Below are 22,508 nucleotides of genomic sequence, written 5' to 3' on the forward strand. Positions count from 1 at the left end.
ACAGTACCCCAGAATTGAAAAGCCATTTACAGTACAAATTAGGCTCAAAATCACATAACAAGGTTTCATGGTATTGAAAACATAATAAACACACAGTAACATCATTCAGTTACTTTCACACAATTCACACAATCCCTATGGGGAAAAAAAGAAAAAAAAGAAAAACATGAATTGAAAAAAAAAAAACATACCAGGAAAAATTATAACATCCCAGTGATCCCCCACTCCTATCACTACAAAGCCATGTAATGCCAAGAGCTGAACAAAGCAGGTCCTGACAGTTGGCTCACTTTCTAACCCTGTTCTGCCTCAGGACAAGTCTGAGAATATATCGATTGGCATTAACAAAATTATAGTGAACCAAAAACAAAACTACATCACCAACTGGATCACACAAACAAAAAGCACTAAGCAAAATGCTGCACTATCTGGTCCTAAAATGACAACATAGTGTGGCATATTACTTGACCATGGTAACCAACACTAAATAAAGAACTACCTTGGTAAAGTACAGACTCAGTGAGCACAGCCTGGCCATCATACAAACAAAGCCTCCCCAAAGAGGAGTGGTTCTGCCAGCTGTGCAGGAAGAACAGTGTTGAGACAGAGCTGCACTTTCTAACAGATTGCACAAAACTCCAGCCAGTCCGAACTAATTATTTCCCCAAATTCAAATCAAACATACTGAATTTGACCACATAACCATCATTAAAAAAAAAAAAAAAACAGTCCTATTGGGAGAACACAGGGAGAGCTGTTTTACTGTCTTTATTAAGCCTGACTGATATATTGGTCAACCAATATTATGTATAATTATTAAATTCCTAGTGAAGTTTACTGTTTCAGTGCATCACTTCAAATAATCAGTGCTTATCAATATTGGCATATGTTTTACTCCCTATTATCGGTATTGCATCGGTCCAGCATCGGTCCTAGATTGTATGTTAAACCCGGTACCTTTCCCTGTTTTTATCAACTTGTTGTACCTGGGGTAGAGGGCGGGAGTCTGTTTGTGTGTGTATGAGTGTGTCTCGGGGGTGGGAGTGTGGTTCTGAGTGAGTGTGCGCGCCCCTCCTACCCTGCCTGTACTCAGTGGAGTTATTATTTGGTATTGAGGTGTTCAGGATCCGCTGCCCGTCGGGGAGAGAGACGCACCGGGAGCTGCGACGCACAAACCCAAAGTCCGAAAATGACTGTAGAGAGAATATTCGACGAGCTTGGACATTTCAAAAGGTTTCATGACCACTTAACTTGTTTTGCAGTCTTATGAAGTTGCCGTATATCCTTTATGCTGTGAATGAGTTCGAGATGTTTTGGGGGGTGCCATTTGAACAGCCAGTCGGGCAGCCTTGGAACATTAACTTCACTGACTTAGTGTTTGTTTTTGAAAACAAACACTAAGAAAACAATAAGATGTCTCCTCCTTGGTCTTTGTCATCATTTGTGGGAAAAAAAAATCCTAATTTCTATTACCGCTATAATAGGCTACTTAAGTGATCGGGGAGTCTTCAGTTAGAGGACCTTGTTTGTTCCCTTGTTTGTTGTCAATTCGAGTTGCTATTTATAGTAAAGTTCTTAAATGTGGATACATTGTATTATTTTCCTCAAGTAAACAATGACAGAGTTTTTCAGATTTGGATATCATAGATATCATACCGCAAATATTCTGATCTAATTGTAAGACAACAACTTGCTCCAAAGTAGCCAATAAAGTTGTTGAATTCAATTGACTTGAGTTTAAAAACAGAAAACAAAACACATTTTATGTGGTTGAATAAACTACTGCTGTTTAATACATGACTTGACGATGAATATATTTAAAATGCAATATTGAGGTAATTTAAATTCATCAAAGAAATCTCTACTTGTTTTGCAGTTACTTGTTAAATGGGAGGCCAACGTGATTGCCTCTACATTTCCTCTTCAGCTCTTGTTTCAGTGTATATTTAATATATTTTATTTCTGTCCAGATTTCAGGCATGTCTGTACTTTGCAGCAGTCTTCCAGGCTGTAGCCTGTGGGATCCACTACCTGGCCTCTGTCTTCCTGGTGGAGACTCCAAACTTTGTGTGCAGCATGCCCGACAACATCACTGATGTCTTGTATGGTAACATGACAGGATCTAGTCTGGATGACATCCTGCCAGTCTTCAACGCAAAAAATGGGCCTTTGGTGGTGAGAACGAATGACGGTGAACAGTGGGAGCTCAGTCGGTGCCAATGTGCCCTGCGCATAAACCCAAAAGACTTTACATACAATTTTGATGGCAACAAAACAGTGAAAGCCTGCAAAGGGAACTTTGTTTATGACCACACTGAAGTGTACCAAAGCATAGTGACGGACTGGGACTTGGTGTGCGAGAGAGAGTGGCTGGCCAAGCTGTGCCAGCCCACCTTCATGTTGGGAGTGCTGATTGGTGCACTGGTGTTTGGGGACATTGCTGACAGGTAAGCAGAGGATGCGAGATGGGGGAAGAAGGAGAAATCATATCATGGACATCGCCACAAGGGGTGGAGTTTCCCCATATAACAAAGTTCTTTTCTGGTGTGCATGGGGGCTAGAGTACAGATTAATTAATTACAGAATATGGTTGACATATCCTGTATATGTAATTCTGCAAACATGCCCATACAACTTCAAGACACATGGTTTAAGATTCTGCAGCAACATGAAATATAATAATCTTCCCTCTCATGCTCAGTGGTAGACGTATGAACACTCTACAACTACAGTTGCCTCATAAGTTTGGAATGAGTATCATAAGACGTCATAAGACTCATGAGGAATAATTGACAATGAGGCAGGAAGAGTGGAGGCCACATCAGTGTTGATGATGGGAGGAAGTAAGATAACTTAGAGAAAGAAAGGCAGGGAGGACAGATGAGAGTGGCATCAGGATAATAGGTGTCAGGGCAGACTTTGAACAGATCAGGTGATCTGGCCAAACAGCACCCCAGCTGTTCAAGCAAGGCTGAAGTGCTCAGCATTTCTAAGAAGGACTTTAGTCTGATAAAGTTGGAACTGAGGGCACAGTTACTTTGATGTCTGCCCAACCATTTTATGTAATGGATCACACTAACAGACTTAAGATGCAGCAGGTCAGGATTAAGTGCTGATGGTTGTGGTTATTATGAGTGGGCACCTCGTGGGCATTGTCGAAGTCTTAGTGTCAGTGTAAGGTCTAATCAGTCATTAATGGCCCTGAGTTATATTTAGCAGGCAAAGAGGTGTTGTGGCATCTTTTCCATGTTTAAAGCAAAGGGCAATCACATACTTTTGTTATACTGTTAACACAGATTGTTTCTATTAGACATTATACAGAAAAAATGTTGCACATCTGTAAGGCATATTGTATGAAGTGTCTGTACACAAGCTTGCACAATGATGTTGGAAGAATGAATGATTATTTGACAAGTTTGCTTGAATGTGTAACCAGCTCCACATGCATTTGACTTTTATTGGTTTTCTAATGTAAAATGTTGTAAGGCAGAACTTCACTAGCTTTAGGACATTTCTGTGTGCAATTGCATCCAAACAAGTAATATACAATATTCAGTGCCTATATCATAATGTTGGGTCATACCTTGCTACCAGCATTACACCTTTTAGTCCTTGTTTCAAGTGCCAGCACACTTTAACAATTACTGTAGATGATACTTCATAGATTGCTTACCTGAACATATTAACTCAGCTGCTTTTTCTCTGTGTCTTATTCACTGTCTCTCTCTCTCTTTTTGTCTGTTCTACCTGCATGGGTGTCTCTCTCCTTCAGGGTTGGTCGTGTGAGGATCTTAATGTTCACCAGCCTCTGTCAGTTTGCACTTGGGGTGTGTGTGGCGTTCTCTGGAAACTACTATTTCTTTGTTGTGCTCCGATTTTTCCTTGCCATGGTGAGTTCAGTGCTTCTATGCTTGTGTACTTATACACTGCATGTTGTTGTGAATCTGTGCCCTTGTGTGCCGTGGTTGGCTCTACTATAATGTGAAATTCAGTGCAGATTTGGAGACTACACATTTAGTTGATAAAGGTAATTCATCAGTGCCAAAATGCCCCTTATGCAAGGATTTATTTGTAATGGTGCTATCGGTCTATGAATGCTTATATGTGGAAATTAATCTCAATTATTAATGATTAAAATCAATAAAGCTGAGATTGGACAAAGGAGGTGATTACTTTCCACTTTCAGCTTGTAAACAAACATGCACCTTCAGGCCCACTGTGTGTCCAATTTCTGGATGTTGAAAACAGTTTACAAAAGGTTCTACAAAAGAGTCTTTCAGCCTGTTCCTAATGTTCTCCATATATTAGGAGCCACCTCATGCAAGATGTTTGCACCAGCTTTGTATAATAAAAAATAAACAAAAATTACAACTGTGGAGACTTTACTGGACATTTCTTCCCTTATAGGAAGAAGTTAGGCAATATTAGGCAATGTTTGTTTTTAAAAAAAAACATTATAATGTAGTATAAGAACGGAAAAGCCTATTGTTTGAAATTTAAAGAGTTGTTCAGGGAAGTATTTGTTTTTTGACATGTCAAACATAGATCATCTGAGTTGAGCTAATGTTCTTGTCCATGCTGTTTATGTTAATGCCAGAAATGTAAACATCAGATTACGTCTTACAAATGAAATCTGGTCTTGTTTACTGGTAAAAGTAAATTGGCTCAACAGTTTTTAAAAAAACTTAAATTTAAATTAGTGTATTATTGTATGTTTATGTGTGTGCACACATCTGTGTTTCTGTGTACAGAGAAACACATTATAAGTGCATAAAAGAACATGTTTACGAGCCAAAGGTACGGAGTCATTACAGTTACAGACCCGCATGGCTATAAAAGTTGTGCTGAAAGAAAGAGCCTACACAGTCTGTCCACTTTTCCACTCCTCTACGTCTTCTCCCATCCCCCCTCAACTTCTCATCGGCTACAGCTGTTGTTTTTCACATGGAATCAGACAGTCAGATAGTGTGGACTCAGTCTGCACTGCCACACTTAACAGAGTGCAGATTCAGTCTTACAAGCAGGTACTTTTTTTTTTTTTTTAAAGAAATGGAAAAACATTAACATTAAAATACCAACATACTGCTAATGTACTTTCCTTTCGTCTTATAGATGTGTTTGTGTGAAACATGGTCAAGAGGTGATCCAGAGGCCTTAATGTAACATATATTTGCATATGTAGCATATCCTTCTTCTACAAAAGTTGAATTCATAAGCGATAAAAAAAATATGAGCTGGGTTGAATACTCTCATATTGCTGCTGAAGACTTAAGTGGTCTGGTACAACCACTAGCTTATGGTGACTCATGTTAGCTATTGTTTAGCACCTAGCATTATCCCGTCCCTCAATGCCAACATAAGATTGACCAGTTGGGATTTATCTACGTCATTTACATTTTTTTAACGCCTTAAGGACTACGTACTGACACTTCCCCACAGACACCTGGCTGCATGTCAGCAAAAGTTGACTCTGGTTCAACTTCCTACATACGGTCCCCCCTCCTGCAGCATAAACACAACTCCATTCAGAATTTGCATGACAGGATTTGGCTTGAATATAGCCTTATTTCGCATGTCACACACTCATGGATGTATTATAAGAGTTGGATACTGGATAAAAAATGGCGCCCATTCAGTCCAATACGAATTGCTTGGCTGGTGCATATGCCAGCAAAAAGTTTCTAGCTTCCAGGTTTACCGCTGTGTTATGTAGCCCATTAAATATGCACAGTAGTGTTTCCCCTGCTGGCACCTGACCGTGAGTTCCCGTGGACTGGGCCTGAGAAATGTCCTAATATGCACATTTTAAATATAAAACTTCCATGGATCAAAAGTTTACAGATATTTCTTTTACAATGGTGGTCTGTGGTGAAAATGCTTTTTGGGTCCCAGGAGGATTATTTACTGCAATTCAGCGAGTGACCACTGGAAGAAATTTGGCTGTTGGACCGAGCAACTGCACCCTATCCAACTCTTGTAATACATCCATGCACACACTATGTAGCCATGAGGTCACGCCCCCTACAGTCACTGCTGCATTCTTTAATCAAGTTGGGAGGGACGGAGCTAGAAGAATTTGGGTGTGTAGTTACTGTTTATAAATGATCCCAATGATTTCCATGCACTGTGGTATACAGATTTTAACTTTGGGAAAAAGAGAGCACTTCAATCGGACTGGGGACCTGTATCGGTAGAGAGCCTGTGGTGATGTGTTGATAATGGTATTGGGCGAGAAAATGTTTTAATGTCATATTCCTATGTATGTATTTAACGTTTTTGTTCTGGAATTGACCATTACAATGTCAAGCTTCATCTTCTCAAGTCTATGTATCAGCAGAAGAGTTTAATCCTTTTTCTGTATCTCCTCTTCTTCATCAATCCTATCCTTCCTCTCCTCCTCATGCCACTGTCTGTTTTTTCCTTCCTCCCATATTTGTACTTGGCAGGTATCCAGTGGATACCTGGTGGTGGTGTTTGTCTATGTGACTGAGTTTACCGGCATCAAGGTACGCACATGGACCTCTATGCATGTGCATGCAGCCTTTGCAGTTGGCATCATGGTGGTGGCTCTGACTGGCTACCTAGTGCGGGTCTGGTGGATCTACCAGATCATCCTCTCCACATGCACCTCGCCCTTCTTGCTCTTCTGCTGGAAGTTCCCTGAGACACCTTTTTACTTGATGGCCAAGGGTCATTACAAGGAAACTCAAACCCTGCTGGACACAATAGCCCGCTTCAACGGCCTTGACTGCAGGCTGAGGGCCGAAGATCTCCTGGAGCCAGCAGATCAGAATGGCAAAGCTCTGCTGCAGAAGGAGTCAGAGGAGCGGCCATCGCAGGCCGAAAAGAAGCTAACTATCCTGGATCTGTTCGGCAGCTGGAGGATGGTGGGGCGCACATGCACAGTGTGGGCCATCTGGTTCATCGGCAGCCTGGGCTATTACGTCTTCTCTTTGGGCTCAGTCAACCTCGGAGGAAACCAGTACATTAACCTCTTCCTGGCTGGTAAGTGGTTGGCTGATGAGTGTGCATGAAAGAACAAGGAAATTAGTACTAATGACATTGTACAATTATGCAATAACAACCTGCTTGGACCATCCAAATATAGAAGTACTTAAGGCAGATTAATTAGGCAATAGTTGACAACTCTTGCATTACTTTTAACTGCAAACTGTGTGGTTGATTCTGCACTTCTTCACATACTTCTGTTTTAGTGTGTGTGCAGTGACGCTGGAGATTATTTCAGGTTGCCTGTTTACAGATCTGCCTGCTCCCATGTAAACAAAAAGGAATCTAAGCCGTGAGCTGAGTCCAGCCCTGTTTACCAAGCTGAACAGGGTACTATTTAAAGTGATCTGGAGAATCTCAGTTTGAACAATTCACTCTGTTTGCAATGTTTGTGCTGTGACCTACAAATTATCTTCAGCTAGGGTCATATATCACCTAGGGGAGTATTATGTCATTTAGAAAGCAGTAAGGTAATTTGCTGTTCTCCAGTTTGATTTTGTCATCTGTTCTGTTTCTGGTAATGAGTAGGGTTTTTATATAAAATAAATCAAATATTCATTATTTAACAAGTCAAGAACTGATTAAGTGAGATGTACTGCCCATTGAAAGGATGGGCTTTTCTCAGGTAAACTCCAGTACAATTATTTCATAAAATGATACATTTAATCTAATATATTTAGGTCCCATAGATTGAATATCATGGTGTCACTGTGTCAGCGCCACGATAACCTCTGACAGAGTGTGCTGTGATTGGTTGTTTTCAGGTGCAGTGGAGCTCCCCTCTTATCTGGTTGGTTGTTTTGCAATGGACCGGATAGGCAGGAAGAGGACTTGTGCCCCAGCTCTGCTCCTGGCTGGGATCGCTTGTATGCTCATCATTGTGGTCCCTGCTGTATGTACTAAGAGAGAGAGTGTGTGTGTGTGTGTGTATTCACCTTTCTTGCATGCTTAGATGCATGCTTGAACTTTTTCAACACATCTTTTTCATAGGGATTATAAAACTGACCCGACACAATGTTTAGTGGCCCCTTCACGATCAATTTAATCATTATAAATAATTATGTTACAAACAAAAAAATGAAAGGGGAAGGGGCAAAACTAATCATTATGTTACAATTGTAAATGATAAATGGACTGCATTTATATAGCCTTTGTTCCAACCACTCAAAGTGCTTAACACTGCATGTCAACATTCACTCATTAACACACATTCATACACAGGCTGCCATGCAAGGTACCAACTTGCTCATCAGGAGATCTTATCCAATACTCATTTATACACACTCACACACCAATGGCGCAGCCTTCAGGAGCAATTTGTTGTTCAGCATCTTGCTCAAGAAGGCTTCAGCATGCAGAGCCAGGGATCCAACCACCAATCTCCTGATTAATGGATAACTCAATGTACCTCCTGAACCAGACCCGCCTGCATTGATGTTGACTTGGATGTTAAGTACCAGCTGTTTGCCAGTTCAATCATAAACAGTACTAATTTCAGTCACAGTTCATAACACACACTGGAAATTGCATGCATCATATATCAGGGCATAATAGTGACAGCGGTCCAATGGTTCTGGGAAATGTGAGGACCATAAACGAATCAATGCTGGCAAATCTTTTTTTCTCTAGGAATGTTGATTTTCTATTTTTCTTATTGTTAACTTTATGTGCCATCACTTGCATTTATTATTATTTTTTTTAAATCAAATCCTGACCACAATTGGAGCATCACACCTGTCACAGTGACACTTCTGTCAAAAAGTTGTGACTGTTAGTTTTGGGGAGGGGGCAAGTCTGTGTTTTTGAGTATTTTCTGCACTGGCACCATTAGCTGGTGGTAGTCTGGACCATTAGCTCCTGAGTTCATTGTCCTGACATTTCCCAGACCACTGGACCACTATTACTGTTAAGCCCTGATATATGACACATGCAATTTCCAGTGTGTGTGGGTTCAGAGCTGCAACTCAAATAAGTACTGCTTATGGTTGAATTGGCAAACAGCTGGTGCTTAATGTCCAAGTCAACATGACCTTTGACATTGAAAGCCATTCTAAACAGAGTGGTGGGTGAAAAATAAGCTGACATATAGTGGCTTGGAGACAGAGAGTGTTGTCTATCTTTTTTTCCTCACCTCTCTCTGATTGTGTCACTGTTGTAACTGCATACACAACTTGGAAATACATCTGCAGACCTGACACAACCTCACATAACACAGTGTATGCAACTTTCTTTGGTAAACTATGTACATGGACAAATATACCTTACCTTGGCAAACATGCCATGGTCTGTAATGTAAATACATAGAAGAGATACGTTTCACAGTGGACGGAAGTGTTCACAATCATTTTTACTACTAGAATAGAATATGTGAACTTGTTTTGCTGACAGTTTCTTGGTAAAACGACCGACAATACATACCATGCACACATACTATACACAGCTTGGGAGACTGGGACTGCACTTATAGCACCTTTCTACTTTAATGAACAAACAGACTTCAGTATCATGAGAAGGATAGCTTATCATATCCTCTCTTCCTTCCTTCTCAACTTCTTTACCTTCCGGATGGTTACATTGTACTGCAGTATGCTGCAATATGTGTTTTGCTCCTGTGCCTCTATTCTTCTCCTTTTATTCAGCACTTAACTGTATGTTCAGCATGTATGATTTGAATAATATTTCTCATAAGGATCTTTTGATACAAAGCCTTGTCAAGACTGAACTTAGAAGAAACCTCACCTGTATTTCTAACTTGCCTGCCTCACTTTTGCCTGCCTTACCCTGTTTTATTATCAGAGTGCTGACATGTTTGACTCTTGGGTTTGCCTCTAATTCTTCACTGATACTTGACATTAGTCACACGCTTCTAGAGATTTTTTCTATAGATCTTTGCACAATGTGCTCTTCTGTTGGACCCGAGTTTGCTTTACATACTTGTTAAGCAGGATTTTCATGCATTTTTAAAGATTTGTAACGCCAGTATTTGTACTGTAAGCAGCCAAACCTCATTTGGTTGCAAATGTCTCAGAAAGTATTGGAAGTAGTCTCCCCATTTATTTACTCTGCATGCTTTTGCACTGTACTTTCTTAGTAATAGATTAATAGTTATAGCTCTCTCAAGCCTAACATTTATACTTTAATTTCAGGCAAATTTGGCATCTGTGCAGGATTTTAAAAAAACATCTTCTACGATCACGACTGACTACTTAGAGTAGAAATAAGATTACCAGTGTTCAGGCTCAGATAGGACAGGAAAACAAGTTATTTCCACACAAACAGCCCTATGTGTATCCTAATACATAATGGCTATTATGCAACAGACTGCAGACAAACAAACCATAGCAGTGACTGCTTCATACCAAAGTTGTTATATAAATCACTGAGTAAATAACAGCACAAAATAATAAAGAACTTAATGTTCACACCCACCATTAGAAGAGCCTAAAATAAAGATGGTTGGATTCAGACTAACAGTTTAAAAATAAAACATTTAGAAGGGATCACCTCACACAACCTCCCTCTCACTGTGTGTATCTTTAGAGTTGCCAGGCGCTACTTAGTGCCCTCAGCGTCGGGCTGAGTTATAGTTCTCCAGGTGTTTGCTAGTGAGGCACTGGAGCTCCTCATATCAGCACTCTCTTTCCAAGAACAGACCATGCAGTTCTTCACTCTGACTGTACTGTACCCTCACACACACATGATATACTTACATACATATTTAAAAGACTTGAACACACTGTAAAATTAAACACTCAACTCCTCCTTGTGCATACATGCAATATAAGGAAAATACTTTGAGTAAACTTTACATTGGTACCTCATTGCACATATTTGACACCAGTATACCGAGATTTTTTCTACATATTGCAGTATTATATTCGAGTTAATCTGAGACTTGACTTAATTAATAATTGATTGAATTTCAAGTTAACAGCAAAAAACCCCAAAAAACCCCAGCAATAATGAGATGCTTCTTCACTGTACCTTATTTTTTGACCTAACCGTTGTAATGAGATGCTGTGAGTCAAATACTAATGCACATATGCATATGCACACACAAGCCAACACTCACATACAGCGTACATATGCATAGATGCGTAAAGACAAGCAGCTCTGTTTTGTAGTACACATGCCATCATGTGTAACAGTTAAGTAAAACTTGGGTCATTGAGGGAGCATCTATTCCTTCCGTTATTAGATCACTTATGAGCAAATGTGGTGAAATAAAATCAAGTCAGCATGCACTTTAGGTCACCCATCCATGGAGGACTAGTGTGCTCTTGTTTAAAGCTTTACTATTAATGGAGGCTTTTGATGGGCTGATGAAACACCTGAGGGTCAAAGTTCCAGTATCTCTTTTTTTTTTTAGTATGACAAAATCATTTATATATCTTTTGTATTATCATGTAGTGGTTAAAGGCTCTAAATGCACACATTTTGCAATGGGAGGATTTGTCTGTCATTGTCAAACTCACTTCTCTTTCCTGTAGGACATCGAGGTACTGGCCATCGCTCTCTGCATGACAGGAAAGTTTGCCATCGCAATTGCCTTTGGTCTCATCTACCTGTACACCTGTGAGCTTTACCCGACAATCATCAGGTAAGAGCAAAGAGGACCAAAACACGTAAAGCTCCCTGCGACATAAAATACATCAATCTGGACTAGAATCCCTTTGTGACATGTCTTTTTAGAGACAACATGCTTTTGAAATTAATCTAGGAGAAGAAAATAATTAGTTTGCTCTCCAATCTTTTAATATATTGACATTTCAGCCTATTTGATGATATAATTAAATGTATTTTGTGTACATTCTTCCAAATATAGTCTATAAAGCTGTTGGCATTGAGTTGCTGTTTGAGGAAAAAATAGACGAAAGATTCATAATTGTAATGGAAATTATGTTTTATTGTTCTATCTTTCTGTATTTGTAGATCAGTGATGCCACACTTCATGATTTAAGAACCTTAAAAAAATGTGGCTTTGTTTGCTGGGAGTTTACAGTAATTGACTCTTGTTTATGTTGTTGGCGGTTGGCCTCATATGACATTCTTTTGGAGTACTTCCATTTTGTCTGTACCGACACCTCACTGAATCTGTCTTCTCTAGTGTCATGGTGCAACATAACGCTCAGCTGACCTTGTGTATGCTCTTCCTCCAGGTCTCTGGCAGTAGGCAGTGGCAGCATGATGTGCCGTGTTGGCAGTGTGGTGGCTCCCTTCTGTGTGTACCTGGCTGACGTCTGGGTCTACCTACCTCAGGTAAACATATGCGTTTACTTTTGGCTGTCATTTCTAAAATTATTTTTTCCATTATAGTTTGTCTACAAAGGTACTCTGAATGAATTCTTTCCTTTGTTTTATTACGACCCCTGTGTAGCTAATTGTGGGAATCCTGGCGTTCATTATTGGAGTGCTGACATTGCTGTTGCCTGAGACTCTGGGCCAGCCTCTAACAACCACTTTGGAAGAAGCTGAAGCCCTGGGACATGAGCCCAGCAAGAAGGCCTCAACCCTGGGCAATAAAGATGCTGAGGATGGGTTGGAGATGAACCAACATATGGATAGTGCCTGAGCTGTACACTGCTGGAGAGAGACAGACACAGAGAGAGAAGCTCTGGAAAAACATAATAGAAGGAAAAGAGAGGAGGTGATGGCTGCCAAAACCTGAAACAGTGACATTATTGATTTATTGAGTTGTTGAAAAAAAAAGAAAGAAAAAAGAACACACTTTTATCAGAACCAGTTGAAATTTAGTGTTTGTTGAGATTTTACTCTGCAAAATGACCAGTAGTGTAGTACTCAAGGGGTCTTCAGATAGTACAGAAACCTTTCGGCTTGCACACAGACCTCAGTAATATAGCAGCCAGTCACAGATACAGTGCAATCAGGGCAGGCCGTGAATTCAATTATCAGGAAAATCACGTGCTCTGTGTGTAGTCTGTGTGTTATACATATCTTGTGTATCCAAGACCAAGAAAATATGAAGGATGTAAAAGGATCATTTCAGTTTATGACAATTTCAGTCTTGTTTTGCTAGTTTTGGTCATCATTTCTAAAACACATTGTAGTATTGGCAGGTTAATCTAAACCACTTTATTTGGCAGTGCAACTGAAAGAGGACAGTTTGTGCTTCTTGCACCTTCAGATATTTCTTTACGATGTTGCTCTATTAACAGATATCAGCCATCATCTACAGTAACTTGTGAGTAGAGTATTCTTATTGCTGATAGGACTGTTGTTGCTGCTGTTATTGTACCAGTAACCATGAATCATTGTCAAATGCAAATCATGGGATGAAAGCATTAAGATGCAATGTTAATTTAAACACACATTGTAAAATCATGATACAACAAATATAATGTTTTATTTTAGTATCAAAAAGTGCCTTAATTTTTTAATCTTTTTTTTCAACAGTCATTTTAAATCTCAGGGCATCCATTTTTGGATATCACTGTGAAACTATACAAATGTATAATTTAATTTTACACTGATGTTATTCTCAATTCCATCTTGTCTAAGGTGCCATCGTTTAGCTGTAATTTTTATTTTTATGTCCGTGTATGTGTGTGTGTGTTAGAGTGTACGATATTGAAGTACATGGAAGTCAGTATCCTCATTTTCTATATATATTTAGAATATGAAATCTAGATGCTGGACATAGTGAAGGTGATGAGCAGCTGTATATGAAGTAATACTATATTACTGTATTTTCAAGAGTTGAGATCGTGGAATGTTTGGACCAAAGACAGGAATGAACCACAACAATGTATTCACCTGCTTTGAAACACTACTAGCATGTATCTTTTTTCATATCAAACAGTTGTGTGTGGTGCTTTAAATTGAAGGAAAACAAGTGCTTTACTCAGGCATTCAGTTCTGAACTGTTCATAATCAATAGTGCAATTGTTTTGTATGAATAGCTTCTTTGTTAGTATTATTTTTATTTTATTATGAAGAAATAAATAAGTTGGCTAACACTGATGTTGTTGGCTTCATAATTAAAGTCCACTTTTTACAAAACAGTCAGTGATAATAATATGACTGCTTCATTTTGCAAGTTAAAAATCTCTCTCTCTCTCGCTCTCTCTCTCTCTCTCTTTTTCTCTCTTTCTCTCTCCCTCTCTCCCCTTGCTATCAAAATGGGGAGTCGTGGGGTTCATGGTAAACTATTTTTGTCATACAAGGAATACAGAGGAGGTCTGGGAACAGCCCAAAGGACACTAACAGCTTCCTATTCGCTGGTGGAGAGGAGTTCCCCACACCCAGCAAGCTCCCTCTGCACCACCCTGCAACACAACAACAAAGCCTCTGTGTTCATCTTTGGAGCAGAAATTCTGCAAATGTGTGTGTATGTTATATCTGATTTTGTGGATGGGATAGCTGAAGTTATGCACTTTAATTGAACCTTAACATGTTAAGCGGCACTATCCCATCCATGGGTCACTTTTGCTGTGGTGGCATTATTTTGAGGATCACTTATACTGATTCTGGTTTTTTGGTTGTAAAATTAAAAGATTTACCTTTCAAATGAGACCAGGATTATGGCCTTAATCTAGAAGGTTGAAGAACAGTAACTTTCATATTTTGGGTATATTGTTTTTGAGCTTGTGCTCAAAAATTGGATGCCTGGTAAAATGTTAAAAACCAAACTGCTAACTTGCAGTTCTGACATGACACTGATGCCCCAAATAGTGTGTGGTTAGTATTGGTCACCACGGGGTGAGGGTAGTGTTGGGAATTTCCCTCCAGTGTGCACTGTACTGTATGTGCATGTGCTCTTAGTATTTCTCTATTCCTGCAAAATTGAATTTTAGACTTGGAGAGTGAGGACATTTTTGGAAAGTGAGGTTATGGTCAGGGTGGGTTTGTAGTGATGGGTGAAGTTAATGTTAGGAGGAAGCAAATGTCAAAGAAAACCCCTAAAATAAAACAAAAAAATGGCAGTATTTCATGGACCATTGCATACAGTATTAATGTTGAGTCTTAGGAGGATTATATATATATACACACACACACACACACACACACACACACACACACACACACACACACACACACACACACACACACACACACACACACACACACACACACACACACACACACACACACACACACACACACTTAATAACTCCAGTGTGCTTGAGTGAAAAATGGGAAGAGGACACCATTTGCTGGTCATGTTTGGAAGTGAATAAAGCTGAGAGTTTGAAATATGATCCAACAGCTGGTGAATGATATTTATAATGATATTTAAGAATGAAATTGCAAACGCTTATCATAATGCCTAAAGCATGTGTAGAGGTTGTGTTGAGGTACTTGAGGATTGTTGGGGGTTTTTGTAGTTCGAGGGCAGCTTTTCCTTATTTAGGTCTGCACATCTCTCTGTAGTGAGAGTACTTCAATGTTTGGTTGTCATATATTTCACTTGTATCTTGTTGCTTTCACTCAGAGTAAGTGATAATGGGCTAAAAAGCAGAAAAATTGTAATTCCTGGGATGCTAAAAATACAAGAAATCAAGGCAACAATGTAATAAGATAACAGATGTGTTAAACACCCTTTTGTGCTGTTTTACTAACAGCATTGACTTTGTCACAAATACTCTTTTTTTCCCTGGTAATATTTGTTTTTGTTATAACTCAATATATTTGTTAACCTCTTCCACTAGAACCTGATCAAATTTCATTTTGCGCTTGCAGGCTTTCTGCTCGTCCAAACTCTTCATTAAGACACGCAAAACCTTCATTTAAATACTGATGTCTGCGCCTCGTTGCACCTGCTTTCATTTATGCAGTTATTCTTAGTAGATCACCCGCAAAACGCACGCAAAAGAAACGCCCATCTATTGCATTGTGCACGCAATTTAGTACCCTATATTTGGGATCTAAGTAAATCAGGTCCTAAGAGTCCTACAGCATGTGTACATTTTTGAACAACAGGACCAAGTGAGAGTAGAGAGGGAAGACTGAATGTTTCTTTAAAATAATCATCAAAGAAGAGGCATACAGAGCTGTCAACTTTTCAGAAAACCTTGGAGTGAGATTTGAGGGAAGTTGGGCAGGCTCCCAATCTGTCATGGACATTTTATTCAATTTGTACTTTAAGTAAAGAAACATGACTATGTATTAAGGATGTGCATTAGCCCATTTTTTCAGGGTCAACTAGTCAGTGGGTAAAAACGACTAATCGAATATTCGTGCATGCCAACATTCACAGGGGCTAAATACATAATACGTCAAAAATAACTTTCAATATTCAGAACAAACAACAATCTTGAACTGCGCAAACTTGTATTAATTTAAATGATAATCATCCTTCATTTCTTACAGATCTTACAGGCTTACAGACCCTTAAAAGTATAACAGCGTGTATTTTTTTCTACCCTGCTACCTTGTAATCGGATTACTCTCCCAAAAGTAATCTGATAATTTGTAATCTGATTACTCTCCCAAAAGTAAAGTTGTTATTTTGACTTGCCTGACTGAGTTGATATATTGCTTTGGTTGATTTTGATAACTATCCTGAACCACCATCTGTTCGTCCACCCTGTTATCATCATCATCACCACCACATACTTTTAACGCCTTCAACGTTGCTTCTGGAATGAGTTTGCTTATTTGCCCTAAACAGTACTGAGAACAGAGCTCCTCTATCTGCTATATTTGTGTGCGGTGGTGTCTGCTGCCAGATAGCTTATTGTAAACATCAGTTGAATTAATTGAATAAACAATACAAATACTAAATGCCATAAATTGGTTGTTGCCAGTAGTTGCCAGTGCATCATGTCCACCTTGCTAAAAGTATTGTAGTCTAATACAACAGTCCTCACTTCATGAAGGTTATAATGTTCAGTTTTTGTTGAAACAGAGAGGCATTTAATCAACTGTATGGTCATTTTGGAGGCTGTTTGAAGCAGTGTCACTGACACTGCGCTTGGGTTCAAATTGGAAAGGCTGAACAGAAGGCACTCATGCAGCGAGATGTCTGGAGAGATGGTGGAGTGATAATTATTTAGTGAGCCATATCTATTCTTTCACGTTTATAATCAGAACAAATGATACTGAATGTAAACACTGAATGTAAATAAATTTACCCAAAGCCCTCAGCAGCAGGCCAAAGATTGGTCCTCAAAAAGCAGAATATTTGTCAATTGTATGACCCAGTTTAAAAATCAGGCAGCCAGGCTTCCATTAGTCAGCTCCTGACCATAAGAGACTCAGGTGTAATTAGGTGTTTGACCCACCTTAAGCTTCCCACTGTCTGTACATGTGTGTGTGTGTGTGTGTGTGTGTGTGTGTGTGTGTGTGTGTGTGTGTGTGTGTGTGTGTGTGTGTGTGTGTGTGCGAGAAGCTGCTGGTAGCAGTGAAAACAGGGAGCGAGTTTCATTGATTTGGGTTTTCTCTCAATAAACAAGCAGAATTGATTTAATATTGAAGCACTGACACAGCGTGGCGTGAGTGCGCATGAAAACGGTCATTTGTGTGACTCTCACTCTGATTGTGTGAGAGTTGACAGCTCTGGGCATAGATGTTCTCCTGACAGGGGTTGTCACAACTGGGGAGTTAGAAGAAAGATGAGTTGAGTTTAAGTGGAGTGATGGGCCAGCTGCTGCAGGGAAGATAAAGCTTAGCATCTTGTAAAATAAGTCACAGGCCGGACCTGAAGGCAGCTTTGTTAGTAGCTGGTTATAAATCTGTTATGTGAAGCAGGATGGGGGATTTTAGGAGAATTAACGATGAGGCAGACTGGCATCCCCAAAACACCCTAAACCAAACCAACAAACCATTAACAAACCATCTTCTAGTGAAGCAGAGACATTAGCTGCAATAGTTTGAGCACATTTATTTTAAAGACCATAAAATGATGGACTGCATTAGTTGTCGTTAACTAGTTTTCAGCTGTTGATATAAACTCATTCTGGACACCCTTGAAATGCCAAGAATCGTCCCATAGCCGCCAGAAACCAAAGATACAATTGATTAAGATATTAAAACATTTTCTTTCCTTCCTGAGAATTTTTTTTTTATCTGGAATGCAAATGAATACAAAATAATAAATTAAACTGGCAAAAAGGAAACACTGAACACAAACCAGGACAATGTAAAGGTACAGACAATGGAGATTAGGATGGTAGAGTGAAATACATAGATGACATATATTAGCTTATGGTTACTCTTTTCTGGGTGTTTTTTTTAAAGAGTGATGGAAAAACATGCACTCTGAACAGCTGTTGGAGAAATTAGTAATTAGTTTTAGCTCGGATTGGAAACACTACTAACACACACTTATGAAAAGGAACATTGTCTTATTTGCAATGAAAGGCAATTAGCATCCAGTTTTGTGAACAAATCCCTCATTTTCTTGCTGCAGGATCTCAGAAAAAAAGTGCAGTATATTCATACAGCTTTGTAATGCAACGCAGTAGAAACACTGGTATTTGGCAGGTTCAATCTTTCAAACTTTGGATTCAACAAAATACAGTATGCTCCGTAATTATTTTTAATTTTTTTTTTTTTTTTTTTTTAGTGTTTAACTCTCAAGCCAGCCTAAATTCTCAACAAAAAATGACCTGTCCCAAATAATGACTCTATGCAAAATACACTGCTGGTTTGGTCAAACTCAATCATTCATGCACACATTGTTGGAATTCTTTGAATTCATAATTGAGTGCTTACTGTTTAACCCTCATTTATACCTAATAATATTTTACAAATTAAACAAAATGTTATAAACCAATACTGTAAGAACTGACTATGTCACAACTCCACTAGCTGTGCACTCAGGTTCCTGTCACACAGTTACTGGAACTCTTAGCGAGGTTTGGCACTTACAACTAATATACATAAAGGCTTTTGGCACTCTTTAGTTCATGGATACCATTTCCTATTAGGCTTTCCAGCTTTTAAGACATTAACCATTTCATAATGTATTAACTTCTCTCTTGATGCAACATCACAGAAGTCCTCTCCTGTAGTAAATACCCCAGATTTAGCTCTCCACATCTTGTGCTAATCTCACCTGGAGATTACAACAATGATAGGTTCCTTAATAAAAAAAACGAACCCCAAAACAAGCTCAAATGAAAACTAAACTTCAAATAAACTGAGCTCAACATTATTTCTCATTGTTCTTAGTCAAATTTTAAATAAAGCATTTTGTCCTTCCAATTACTCAACCCCACAGTTCTCAGTGCTGAGCCTGTTGTGATAGGAGTCTACTGCAGATGGAAAATGGAGCCCGTAAAAACACGAGCGTCAGGATCCGCACACCCCTGAACACACCTCACTTTTCTTGGAAATGCTGAGAGACAGGGCACGTTTCCCTGTTGCCCTCAGGCTGCCTCCGGCTATCTCCAGCCAATTCTAGACAATCAGCTTTTGGCTACTTCCACTGTTAAACAGACAGTTCTTAGGGATGGACCAGCCAGCTGTTGGCATCCTCCAGATCTGTGTCCAGCTCCTCGTCTTCGTCCAAAGGCTCTGGCGTTCGGAGGGCCAGGTCTCGTAGGAAAGCAGGTGAGTAGGCGGGGGGTTGGGAGACAGACTTGAGGCCAATTTTTTTCTTCGTGAGATGGAACTGGTCGCGAATGAAGTTGTAGAATTCATACTCATAGCGCATGCGGTGGTAAAGCACCTGCAGGGCCTCCAGAGTGGGAGTATGTTTACGCACTGTGCCAGTCATGTTCCCCATCTTCCTGTAGTCTGCAGACAAAAATGGTGTAAAAAATCAAAACAATGACTATGAAGTTGATTGCCTGTAACTTGATAGGAATCCAATCACAGAATCAAACAACATAAACTATTTTAAAGAAAGATCCAGAGTTTTGAAAGGAATAAATGTCTATATCAACATGACAAATGGATATTGGGAGCATTTGCCTACCAGGGCTCTTGTAGATGTTGAGTACTCCAGTAAAATAATGAGGTAAGAGCCTCTCCAACAGGAGTAGCACATCCTCCAGCTCCTCCAAGATCCCCACAAGTAGGTAGTTCTCCAACACATTCTGCTTGGCTCTTTCCAGAGCCCAAACTCCTGGCTCCCTGTTGCACACAAAGGAAAATGAGAGTGAAAACAGAAAAATAAAGACAAAGTAATAATCAGGCTTCCATGACCAGACATAAAATATCTCAAAATGCTTTGTCGTGCTATTTGTGAATCTGCAGATACCTGCATTGAGGATGCTGTCCACAAAAGTATGGAATGATGTAGAAGACTCTGGGGTTGGAGCACTCAGGATAATTCTCTAGAATGCACACATTTATGTCCTGAAAACAGAGTAACACACAATTCATGAAATCGGACATAACTGTAATGCTTTATTTATTTCACTAGAGGGAGCTCTTCACCAGGACTGTTCCCTGTGAGCTTCCTCGTAGTCATCATCTTGAGGTTAAGTGCTGAACCAAACAACATCCTGTGCTCAAAGATAAACTCACTTCAGCTGCTCGCAGAGGCTGAGATGCCAAATTAGATAAAAGATATAGCAATGCATGGAATCAAGCTCATAATAGTGCAAATTAAATTACCATCAGCTAGCTGTAGAAATAAGACAAAATGTTCAGCAATTGATAGGTTGAGTTTGTTATCATGCAGTGATCAAGAGTAGTAAATGTAGGAATTTCAAGATGAAGAAGTTAGTCAGAGTTGTGACCTTTAAAATACCCCTTGTCTGAATGTGGGAGCCATTAAATAATGAAAAGAGAAGAAAAAAAAAAAACAAAGGAAAAGATTAAAAACACAGGCCGGAGTGAAGCTGGCCAGCCACTGAGTGCTGTGGAACCAGCAGTCAAATCCATGTCAGGTGACGTAAGCCTAATGGATGGCAACAAGTCCTGAGCAACAAAACACTCTACGGAGCATGACTCACACACACACACACACACACACACACACGCACGCACGCACGCACGCACGCACGCACACACACACACACACACACACACACTCAGATACGCTACATGCCTGTGCTCAAACACACATGCAGTGGCACCAGGCTACATGCGTGAGGTAAAAGGTATTGACAGGCTTGTTGTATAGGACCTTAATGTGGATGAAAACTTAAAGTGTAATGCTGACGTCAAAGCTTGCCCTTAAGATTTATGCCCTGATAAGTCAGTAACGGCTGGTTTAAACAGAGCAATTTTTCAAAGCCAACACTGAGGCCAACATGGTCCATCAAGTTGAGTCAGACAGGGCCAGATGCCCAGAGTCTCCCAGAGGACACAGGCTGCAGCTGAGGGACCAGCAGGTGAACACTGAGAACCAGGTGACTCAGTGTGAAAAAAATGGCACACTTACACAGCTGTAAATATGTATGAAGGTACAAAATCATGCATGCTGTAAATTAGCATGTTTGTGTGCTTGAGACTGGTACAGTAAGGTCAGTTTGTTTTGTTATGATAATGTTCATCATTTTTTTCTGCTTTATGAAACAGATTACAGAAAAAAGGTATAGTCAAGTCAAGTCACCTTTATTTATATTGTCCAAAATCCTCTCCCTCTATCCCTACAACTTAGGTTCAGATGAGTAACCCCCCCCCCCCCCCCAGAATGAAACTGATGTTATATTTACTGAAAATACTACAGTGACAATAAAATGACACTATGAAGAAGAAGCAGAATGATGATATTAGGTAAACAGAACACATATGAAAAAAGTATACTTTTCTCTAGCTTGACAGAGAGAATGTGAAGGTCTGCACAGAGGTCTATATATATGTATATAAGCTGGGATGACATAAATTATGCACTTTTTCCTTGCAGCTGACCACTGCGGTACAATTGTCTCTCATACACTAAGTAGCTGCAGGGTTTGTCTGAACTGTATGACTGACTGCTCCGAGCTGCAGTATGCACCAGCAACAGGACTTATTGGTGATCAGTGAAGCAAACCACTGGAAAGCTCTTCAAAGAAACCACAGCAAAGTCTTGGATGAAACCTTTAGAAAAGAGTTCAGCATTGTACTATTGTTAGTGTGGGTGTTTTGTCCGGACTAGTGATTAGTTGGCCCTTCTTTTCTTTGATTCATAATTTCAGCAACAAGTGGTTGTTCTTCTTATGTTTTATTTGTTGCTTGCTGTTCTTCTGTCATGTCAGAAATAAGAGTGAAAGTACACCCAGTGTTATTAATTATGAGAATCTCCTTTCTCTCCAATCTTTTCCTATCGTTTCCTATCTACGATAAGTGTTTCCTCCTTTCAAAGAAAATATTTTGGCATCATATTCTGTGGGAAAAACTATAAATCATGTGCAGATATTTCAAAAGAAAGGAGACATGAACTAACTTGAACTCCAATGCAACCCAAACCCAAACTTCTACACTAGCCGTGTAATGAGAACAGACTCCGAACAGGCTTTTTCTACAACTAGCCTAAAGCGGAGCAGCTCCAAAGCACTCAAGAAAATCATTATGAGCCAAATAAGGAACAAAAAAAGTAAAAAAGACAAGTGAGAGCCGGAGACAAAGAAAGAAAGAAAGGCGGACAGGAAGTGGCATGT

General features: G+C 39.6%; 2 protein-coding genes across 2 annotated transcripts in view; one reads left to right on the forward strand and one right to left on the reverse strand.

Annotated features, from left to right (window-relative positions):
* The first annotated feature begins 1,082 nt into the window (after positions 1 to 1,082).
* On the forward strand, positions 1,083 to 14,539 carry slc22a16 (solute carrier family 22 member 16). Its single transcript, XM_062436684.1, has 8 exons — positions 1,083 to 1,233; positions 1,971 to 2,447; positions 3,773 to 3,890; positions 6,447 to 7,005; positions 7,773 to 7,900; positions 11,499 to 11,608; positions 12,168 to 12,267; positions 12,386 to 14,539. Exons 1-8 carry the CDS (start codon positions 1,190 to 1,192, stop codon positions 12,578 to 12,580), a joined length of 1,731 nt encoding a protein of 576 aa, XP_062292668.1. The 5' UTR covers positions 1,083 to 1,189; the 3' UTR covers positions 12,581 to 14,539.
* Positions 14,540 to 17,753: 3,214 nt separating this feature from the next.
* Positions 17,754 to 22,508, reverse strand: part of usta (uronyl 2-sulfotransferase a) — a 55,811-nt gene continuing 51,056 nt past the window's right edge. The window contains exons 6-8 of the mRNA XM_062437293.1: positions 20,177 to 20,274; positions 19,892 to 20,049; positions 17,754 to 19,710 (exon numbers count right to left, since the gene is read on the reverse strand). Coding sequence (XP_062293277.1) covers positions 19,418 to 19,710; positions 19,892 to 20,049; positions 20,177 to 20,274 — 549 coding nt within the window. The 3' untranslated portion in view covers positions 17,754 to 19,417. The remainder of the gene's footprint in view (positions 19,711 to 19,891; positions 20,050 to 20,176; positions 20,275 to 22,508) is intronic.

This window comes from Scomber scombrus, chromosome 17 (assembly GCF_963691925.1).
Source record: "Scomber scombrus chromosome 17, fScoSco1.1, whole genome shotgun sequence".
Lineage (NCBI taxonomy): Eukaryota > Metazoa > Chordata > Actinopteri > Scombriformes > Scombridae > Scomber > Scomber scombrus.